This window comes from Silurus aristotelis (assembly GCF_946808225.1).
Source record: "Silurus aristotelis genome assembly, chromosome: 27".
NCBI classification, from domain to species: Eukaryota; Metazoa; Chordata; class Actinopteri; order Siluriformes; family Siluridae; genus Silurus; species Silurus aristotelis.
The window spans coordinates 16897137-16907136 of record NC_139600.1 but is presented as its reverse complement, the minus strand read 5'-3'; the positions used below and the strand labels follow the sequence as shown (position 1 = coordinate 16907136).

At 42.2% G+C, this 10000-nt stretch overlaps 2 protein-coding genes across 2 annotated transcripts in view; both read right to left on the bottom strand.

Annotated features, from left to right (window-relative positions):
• LOC310721567 (stimulated by retinoic acid gene 6 protein-like) overlaps positions 1-4133 on the bottom strand; it is a gene marked incomplete at its 3' end in the record, with an annotated part of 14086 nt that extends 9953 nt beyond the window's left edge. The window contains exons 1-3 of the mRNA XM_083533351.1: positions 3993-4133; positions 1466-1491; positions 40-103 (exon numbers count right to left, since the gene is read on the bottom strand). Coding sequence (XP_083389477.1) covers positions 40-103; positions 1466-1491; positions 3993-4004 — 102 coding nt within the window. The 5' untranslated portion in view covers positions 4005-4133. The remainder of the gene's footprint in view (positions 1-39; positions 104-1465; positions 1492-3992) is intronic.
• Positions 4134-5419: 1286 nt separating this feature from the next.
• The window catches only part of LOC310721475 (stimulated by retinoic acid gene 6 protein-like), a 28430-nt gene continuing 23849 nt past the window's right edge, over positions 5420-10000 (bottom strand). The window contains exons 17-19 of the mRNA XM_083533195.1: positions 6682-6810; positions 6317-6530; positions 5420-6167 (exon numbers count right to left, since the gene is read on the bottom strand). Coding sequence (XP_083389321.1) covers positions 6077-6167; positions 6317-6530; positions 6682-6810 — 434 coding nt within the window. The 3' untranslated portion in view covers positions 5420-6076. The remainder of the gene's footprint in view (positions 6168-6316; positions 6531-6681; positions 6811-10000) is intronic.

The window sequence follows — 10000 nt, the reverse complement described above, 5'->3', positions numbered from 1 at the left end:
CACAAAGAGATGAAGGGAGATGAAGGTGGAGGAACTCACAGCAGGCAGAAGGGTGGCGTTCAGGAAGTACTGGTCGTAATTCTTGCATTCCAGCTTTAAATTACTGGAAAACCGTTGAGAAAAACCGATTAGAAAGCAAGAGTGAGTCTCCAAACCTTCTTCACATCCAGCTTCCACAATAAAACACTTCCAACACTCATTATAGTGTAAAAGAGAAGACCAAGATTCTGCTCTGTAGGTGCTTTTCTTCACCCTCTCTGTGTGTAACTTATCCCAGAAAAATACAACAAACCTCCTACATTAGTGTTCAGAGTATCATGAGATTGGTGTGAACCTCACAAGGCAATTTCCATTCATCTAACAGAACTTTTCTAACAGATTTTTACACTGGTTCCTCCCCAGTTCTTCTGCACACATAGATAATCTCCCTTGTACACTCCACCCCTACATATTTAAAACCTGCTGGGAGCTCTGGAATCTGAGCTGAGCGCCGCCCCACTTCACTTCTGTTCCAGTTGACACCACGGATCAACCAGAACATTGAAACCACTGACAGGTGAACACGTGAAGAACTCATGATCTGGTTACAGTGGACAATGCAAAGGGGAGGGATTTATCATACAGGAAGTAAACAACGAGGTCTGGAAGCTGATGTGCTGTAAAAAACAGGTGATTGTAAAGATCTAGTGACTTTAACCAGGGTCAAACTGTGGTGTCTAGACGTCTGGGACATAGCGTCTCCAGAAGACCAGTTTGTCCTGATTCTGCAGGGGTTAGTATCTACCAAATTTGTTCATCTAAACCATTCCCACTGATCTCCTGTAGCACAAACTGCTGAAGAAGGTTTTTCCACGCTGGCTCTGATAGAGTGGATCCCAGCTTTGTGTGTATGGAGCTCCGTAGCTCCAGAGCGGTGGTCAGAGAGCCCATGTTGACCCTGTACACCACCCAAAGCTACTACAATGGACATCAGAACTGGATCATGAAGCAATAGCCTGGTGTGATGAATCATGTGGATGCGTGTGTGCATAAGATCACACCAGGATGCACTATAGATAAAAGGCTAGGTGGTGCTCTGAGGCTCTGGGTGATGTTCTGCTGGAAAACTTTGGGTCCTGGTGTTCACATAGATGTTACGGTACCACCTACATGAACACTGATCCAGACTCCTGCCGTTACACACCTTCATTGTTCTTTAATGTCAGTGTTCGACTTTTAGCAGGATAAAGCACAGCCACACTGCAACACACTGATCAGGAACCGTTTGAGGAACATAACGAAGAGTTTAAGGTGTTGACTTAACCTTCAAATTTCCCAGATCTTAATCCGATCCAGTGCTGGACACACAAGTCTGATCCATGGAGGCTTCACTGCACAACTTGTAGGATCTCAGTAACAGTCAATAAATGATTTAATTATTAATTTTAGATAAAGATGAAGGTGTATGTAATATTTAAACACTCACACAAAATTTGTGAAGTTCATGTCCTGCTGAGAGAAAAAAAAAACAGGAGAGATGACGTGGACAGAAGACAAAAAAACTCACATCATGCTGCATTTCATCTCTGTATATCAGAACCGGTTCTAGCCAGTTATATTATGGTGATCTGGTACAAATTATAAGTGGGCAATTAGTGGCATTTTCCCAGAACCTAATTGAGTTCTCGCCATAATATTCACAACATTAGAACAAACCTCAATCAAACTAAAACTAAACAGTGAGAATAAAAACAACTTTAAAAACGTAAAACCTTTAACTGTATTTTAACTTTAAACTCCAAACATCAGGTTTTTATTGGATCAGATTCATTCTGAAATAAAATTCAATTCTAAATCTACTTATCAAATCTATTCCCAAACTTTATTACAAAATCAGGACTTTATATAAAAGTGTTTTATAGAACTTTTTTCTTTTTTTTTATTCTTTCAACTTTAAAAAAAAAAAAAAAAAAAAAAAAAAAAAAAAAAAAAAAATTCCTTCACCTTATTACCTTAAAACCAACAGCAACCTGTAGAGACGTCACACATTCGAGATAAACTTTTAAGGAACAAACTTACAGACACTAAACTTCTACATTTAAACTTTATAACCTCTTTATAACCTCTTTATCTCTGTAACACTGCTTTGGAAAAATGTCCACTGTTAAAAACACAAATGAAACTAAACTGAATTGAATTGAATGAAGCAGCGAATAAAAAACGCACTAATCCCCTGCTTTAATATTCCTTTTCACACAACTGAACCCTCAAATCTCTAAATGAGGGTAAAACTTTTGAGTTCTTATTTGCAGAATAATTTTAGCGTTCTCGATACTGAGATTTGATTTTAGTTTTTGAGTTGGGATTGTATGAGGAGATGAGGAGGTGGGGGAGGGGATGGGTGAGGAGAAACAGAAGATTCCTGCAAAACATGACCGAATCTGCTGCTCTGTGAGTGAGGCACAAACCCTGCAACATCTCTCCATCACCACATTCCCATCAAACACCTCCAGCGTAAAGCAGGAAAGTCAGGTCATGTTTGTACTCACATTGTACTGGCAATTGCGTTTTCCAATTGTGGCAAGTGTGAAACTTTTTGTTTGTTTGTTTTCGTGAACGCACAGTGACACACATTTTAAATGAAAACAAAGTCCATTTGCAAGTGTATTTCCAGTGTCTTAAGAGTTATGACCATGATATATTTACTTATAACAATATTAATGAGCACGTGTGTTTTTCTTTTTTCACTTTTCTCTGCGCCGCACTTTAAAACACACACATAACAAAAAAGTGTGAAACAACTGAAAATATGTCATATTGTAGGTTCTTCAAAGTAGCTCATCAAGAGAATGCCAAGAGTGTGCAAAGCAGTAATCAAAGCAAAAGGTGGCTACTGAAGAACCTACAATATGACATTTTTCAGTTGTTTCACACTTTTTTGTTATGTATATAATTCCATATATAATTCCATGTGTTCATTCATAGTTTTGATGCCTTCAGTGTGAATCTACAATTTTCATAGTCATGAAAATAAAGAAAACTCTTTGAATGAGAAGGTGTGTCCAAACTTTTGGTCTGTACTGTATATATATATATATTTACACCACAAACACGAAATTGTATTATTTGTTGTTGTTTTTTATTGCAATACATTCATTGTTTGTTTGTTTTTTTTTTTTATCTTTTCATACCGTATTTTGACTGCGCCCACCACCCGCACCGTAAATACACGATTAGACGCGCAACTCAAAAAAGTGCGCTGACTTGAGCGTGTGTTTTAAAGTGCGGCGCAGAGAAAAGTGAAAAAAGAAAAACACACGTGCTCATTAATATTGTTATAAGTAAATATATCATGGTCATAACTCTTAAGACACTGGAAATACACTTGCAAATGGACTTTGTTTTTCATTTAAAATGTGTGTCACTGTGCGTTCACGAAAACAAACAAAAAGTTTCACACTTGCGTTTGGTTTATGTAACAATGTGTGTGTCCATATTTGCAAAACGCAATTGCCAGTACAAATTAATTTTAAATATTGTCTAGAATCCTTTTTTTTTTTTTTTTTTTTTTTTTTGCATTTCTGATGCCTGATGTCAGGGAGGAAAGAACCCACGAGGATTTTGCGACGCTTCGCTCATGCGCGTGCAGCAGAACGTGAACGAATCACACTTTCATAATCGAACGAATTGTTCATGAACGACTTTCACTATTATAACCGCGTGCGATCACGTGACACATTCAGATGCAGTGAAAATCCACAGAAATTAATATTATTGTTAGATTTCAACATCGTCTTCAAACGCAGCAAAAAAGAAAACAATCCATAAAAACTACACTTTTCAGAACCCTGAACTGAACCCTGAACATCTCCGTTCCTGAGGATCTCTGAGTGGAGTCTGGTCATTATCACCTCCATAGCTTCTACAGACCTTGCACCATTAAACACACACACACACACACACACACACACACACACACACACACACACACACACACACACACACACACTTACTTTTTCATCCATTTGTGCAGAAGTTCCAGAGGAAGAAGTGTTTGTTAGAATATAAATAAGATGTTTTCTGTCCCTGAGTGTAGTAATGCAGTAAAACTGCTTCTTCTACTTACTGTATCGGAGGTTTGGGGGCGTGGCTATAAAACTCATCTCAGCACCGCTAATTTAACCACAAGTAGATTTTAGGGGCGTGTCTTAAAATTGTGTGTGTGTGTGTGTGTGTGTGTGTGTGTGTGTGTGTGTGCATGCTGACCCAATGCTTGGTAGACATCTTCAGGATTGGACCTGAGGCTCTGCAACAAACTTCTTCTCACACCTACTGGTCAAAAGGTTACAATTTCATGCTGCCCCAATCTCACCAGTATAGACTCACATCATCCTGATACACACACACACACACACACACACACACACACACACACACACACACACACACACACACACACACACACACTCCTGTGTGTTGTATTAATGATCTGTGTATTATGGACTTATGGGGACTCACAGCACTGATTCGGTCACGATAGAAAACGTTACTCCAATACGTTACATTACGTCTTTTACGTCTTCAGTTCCTCGGAGTGTATATTCAGCGTGTCCTCCAGATGATGATGTAAACAATTTTCCTGCAGTGACTCCACTAAATCTAAACAGTCCTGACAGTAGCTTAGTTTACGAGCTAAATATAGAGAACAGTGAAGAGATGAATTAACATTTTTCTCCTCTAATGGTCCAGAATGTAAACTGTTAATAGATTCCGAATGTAAAACAGGACACGCCCCTGAGGGCAGAACATATACATCTCTCTTCTTTTTCTTCTTCTCTCGGCTTCTCCCATTAGGGGTCTCCACAGCGGTTCATCCGTCTCCACACCCCCCTGTGCTCTACATCTGCCTCTTTCACACCAAAGCAGAACCTATACATCCATATACATAAACACCCAGAGGACAGTTCCTGTGAAAAATGTGCAAAGAGTTTTTCCTGTTTTTGGAGACACATGTATGCTCTTTTTGTTTCTAAGCAACAGTCTGGGTACAATTTTGGACAGTGAAGGAGTAGGTGAAAGTTCTGTGAAGCTCAAATGGGACGTTTGTGTCTCTACCAGAGGAACTTGTGTAAGCCGGAGTTCCGTCTGGACTGCTGTATATCGGAACCGACTTCACCTCAACAAGTTATTTAGAGAACAAACAGATGTCTGGAGTGTCTATCATGCAAGAACCTGCCCAGTCACCACACCAAATCCTACTGAAGAATCAGGAAGAATCACAGCACACAGAATGGTGCAGCAAATGTTCTTCTTCTGTGTAGCTCACATACTCACATCGTAAAGATCTTAGAGACACTGAACACACGTTTAGAGAACCAGTGTGAGGTCCATCATAACACTAACAATAATAAAGCAGAATTAGATTTAGAGCAGAAAGGTAAAGTTCATATGTTTATTTAGACATCATTTATAAATAGTAAACACAACAACAACATGGGAACATCTGGATTAAATACTCATTTGGATTTAATGCTGCAATCATATGATTAGTTATTTACCATAATCAGCATCAATTCTGCATGCTGGAGTTACATAGATTTGATTGAGTACTGCATCTGTTACATGTTTAAAGCACAGGATGTGTCCAGAACAGCTGCTCAGGCCTCTGATCACGGAGTCGGACATTTCCAAATCCGTCCATGAGCCCCATAAAACTCACTGTGGAGTCAATGTGCCGTATTTACAGCAATTAGCAGACGCCCTTCTCCAGAACAACTTACAGCTATCTCATTCAAACAACTGAGCAGCTGAGGGTTAAGGGCCTTGCTCAAGGGCCCAGCAGTGGCAGCTTGCAGTGGTGGGATTTGAACTCATGACCTTCTGATCAAAAGTCCAACATCCTAACACCACTGAGCTACGCCTTCTCCATATATTAAAATGACACCAATTTGTTTAAGGGTTGTTGGTTGCTATGGAGTTTTATTTACGTTTTATTTTGTTTGAGGTCGACGACTTTTAACTTTCGTCTTAACAAACCCAGAAGCTGAATAGGGACACACCCTGTGATCTGCGCATCAAAGCACTTCTCAGAGAAGAATCACAGACTTGCTTCTCCTAAGTTCAGTCCACCAACAGGGTTTAAGTAGGACACGTTCTTCTCCCACCAAATCTCAGAGGCGATTGAAGAACTTCAGGAGAAAATAAACAATCAGAAAATGTAACAGCAAATTTAAAATAATAATAATAATAATAATAATATAAAAAATTATAAAATAATAAAAACAAATAATAAAGCTGAAAACAGGGAACAGGATTTGGACTGAACCGATTGGATTACCTGTGTAAGGCAGAAATCAGCGACTGGGCGGATTTTAGGGATCCAGGTGTGTGTTTCTTCCCCCCACATGTGGTCATGGCCCAAATGAAGGCAAGTTCGAACTCCTCCCTGTTCAGGAGACAGCGTCTCTTCCTCAGCAGGATGAGTTTAGGGTTCCTCAGCAGGGTGTACACGAGAAACCAGCGAAGGTGAGCATGTTGCTTTGCTGAAGACTCTGGAGAAAGAGAACAGAAGATAGATGGGAGTGTGTGTGTGTGTGTGTGTGTGTGTGTGTGTGTGTGTGTGTGTGCGCTGAGAAGGACGTCAGCAGTGATTCTGAAGAGTTTTATTTCTTCTTCTTATGATAAGTGATTGTTATTAGTTACCTAATTTCACCCCCTGGTCCACGCAGACTCTCTGCAGCGTGTGTTTGATCAGCAGGTGGCAGAAACACACCAGCACCGGATTACAGTGATGATGATCCGTTATGATCATCCCCACCCACGTACTGTGGCCTGCAATCCAGTAAACGAGAGAAAAAGCATTGATAATTTACATTTATGGCATTTAGCAGACGCCCTCATCCAGAGCGACTTACAACTGAGCAGGTGAGGATTAAGGGCCCTGCTCAAGGGCCCAACAGTAGCAGCATGGTGGTGCTGGGATTTGAACCGATCACCTTCCGATCCAGAGTTCAACACCTTAACTACTGAGCTACAACCTTCCGTAATAATAACAACATATTGTGTTTTAAAGGTACATGGGGGGGGGGGGGGGGGGGGGTTATTATTCTTATTATTCTTATTATTATGATAATAATCTTCTTTTTCTTTCGGCTGCTCCCATTAGGGGTCGCCACAGCGGATCATCCGTCTCCATACCACCCTGTCCTCTATATCTGCCTCTTTCACACCAACTACCTGCATGTCTTCCCTCACCACATCCATGAACCTCCTCCTTGGCCTTCCTCTTTTCCTCCTACCTGGTGGCTCCATCTTCAGCATTTTTCTACCAATATAATTCATGTCCCTTCTCTGCACATGTCCAAACCATCTCAATCTCGCCTCCCTCACCTTGTCACCACAACATCCTACATGTGCTGTCCCTCTAATAAACTCATTTCTAATCTTGTCCATCCTCGTCACTCCCAACGAAAACCTCAACATCTTCAGCTCTGCTACCTCCAGCTCCACCTCCTGTCTTTTACTCAATGCCACTGTCTCTAATCCATACAACATCGCAGGTCTCACCACAGTCCTATAAACTTTCCCTTTCATTCTTGCAGATACTCTTCAATCACAAATCACTCCTGCTATCACTCTTCTCCACCCACTCCACCCTGCCTGCACTCTTTTCTTTACTTCCCTAACACACTCTCCATTACTTTGCACTGTTGACCCCAGGTACCTGAACTCCTCCACCTTCTTCACCTCTTCACCCTGCAACCGCATCACTCCACTGCCCTCCCTCTCATTCACACACATGTACTCTGTCTTACTCCTACTGACTTTCATTCCCCTTCTCTCCAGCGCATATCTCCACCTCTCCAGGCTCTTCTCAACCTGCTCTCTACTCTCACCACAAATCACAATATCATCTGCAAACATCATAGTCCAGGGAGACTCCTGTCTGACCTCGTCCGTCAACCTGTCCATCACCACTGCAAACAGAAAAGGGCTCAGGGCCGATCCTTGATGCAGTCCAACCTTCACCCTGAACCAGTCTGTCGTACCTACTGCACACTTTACTGCCGTCACACTGTCCTCATACATGTCCTGCACCACCCTCAAATACTTCTCTGACACACCTGACTTCCTCATACAATACCACAACTCCTCTCTCGGCACCCTGTCGTACGCTTTCTCTAAATCCACAAATACACAATGCAGCTCCTTCTGTCCTTCTCTATACTTCTCCATCAACCTCCTCAAAGCAAATAAGGCATCTGTGGTGCTCTTCCTCGGCATGAAACCATACTGTTGCTCACAGATGGTCACCTCTTCTCTCAGCCTGGCTTCCACTACTCTTTCCCATAACTTCATGGTGTGACTGATCAACTTAATTCCCCTGTAGTTACTGCAGGTCTGCACATCTCCCTTATTCTTAAAGATTGGTACCAGCACACTCCTTCTCCATTCCTCAGGCATCCTCTCCCCTTCCAGAATCCTGTTAAACAATCTGGTTAAAAACTCCACTGCCATCTCTCCTAAACATCTCCACGCTTCTACCGGTATGTCATCTGGTCCAACCGACTTTCCATTCTTCATCCTCTTAATCGCTGCTCTCACTTCCTCCTTACTAATCCTATCTACATCCTGCTTCACCAACTCCACATCCTCCAACCTTCTCTCTCTCTGATTTTCCTCATTCATCAGCTGCTCAAAATACTCCCTCCATCTTCTCAACACACTCTCCTCACTAGTCAACACATTTCCCTCTCCATCCTTTATTGCTCTAACTTGCAGTACATCCTTCCCAGCTCGGTCCCTCTGCTTGGCCAATCGGTATAAATCCTTTTCTCCTTCCTTAGTGTCCAACCTCTTATACAGTTCCTCATATGCCTTTTCCTTGGCTTTCGCCACATCCCTTTTAACCTGCTGCCGCATCTCCTTGTACTCCTGCCTACTTTTCTCATCACTCTGTCGATCCCACTTCTGTTTTGCCAATCTCTTTCCCCTAATGCTCTCCTGCACTTCCTCATTCCACCACCACGTCTCCTTGTCTTGCTTTCTATTTCCAGATGTCACACCAAGTACTTTTCTAGCTGCCTCCCTCATCACTCCTGCAGTAGTTGCCCAATCATCCGGCACCTCTTCACCACCACCAAGCCCCTGTCTGACCTCTTCCCTGAACCTCACACTACACTCTTCCTCCTTCAGTTTCCACCATCTTATTCTTCTTTCAAACCTTACTTTCCTCCTCTTCTTCTTCGCCTCCAAAACCATCCTACAGACCACCATTCGATGCTGTCTAGCTACACTGTCCCCCGCCAACACCTTACAGTCTCCAATCTCCTTCAGGTTGCATCTCCTACACAGAAGATAATCCACCTGTGTGCACCTTCCTCCACTCTTATACGTCACCCTATGATCCTCCTTCTTCTTAAAATACGTGTTCACCACTGCCATTTCCATCCTTTTAGCAAAATCTACCACCATCTGCCCTTCCACATTCCTCTCCTTAAAACCATACCTACCCATCACCTCCTCATCACCTCTGTTCCCTTCACCTACATGCCCATTAAAGTCTGCCCCAATCACCAATCGTTCTTTCCTAGGTACACCATCTACCACTTCATCTAATTCACTCCAGAATCTTTCCTTCTCCTCCATCTCACAGCCAACTTGTGGAGCATAGGCACTGATGACATTTATCATCATCCCTTCAACTTCCACCTTCACGATCATCACCCTATCAGAAACTCTTCACCTCCACTACACTCTTACTGTACTCTTCCTTCAGAATCACCCCTACACCATTTCTCTTCCCATCCACACCATGATAAAACAGTTTAAACCCACCTCCAATGTTCCTGGCCTTACTCCCTTTCCACTTGGTCTCCTGAACACACAACACATCTACCTTTCTCCTCTCCATCATATCAGCTATCTCTCTCCCTTTACCCGTCATAGTACCAACATTTAAAGTACCAACCCGAACCTCTACTCTCCTACACTGCTCCTTTTCCTGCCGTCTCTGTAGACG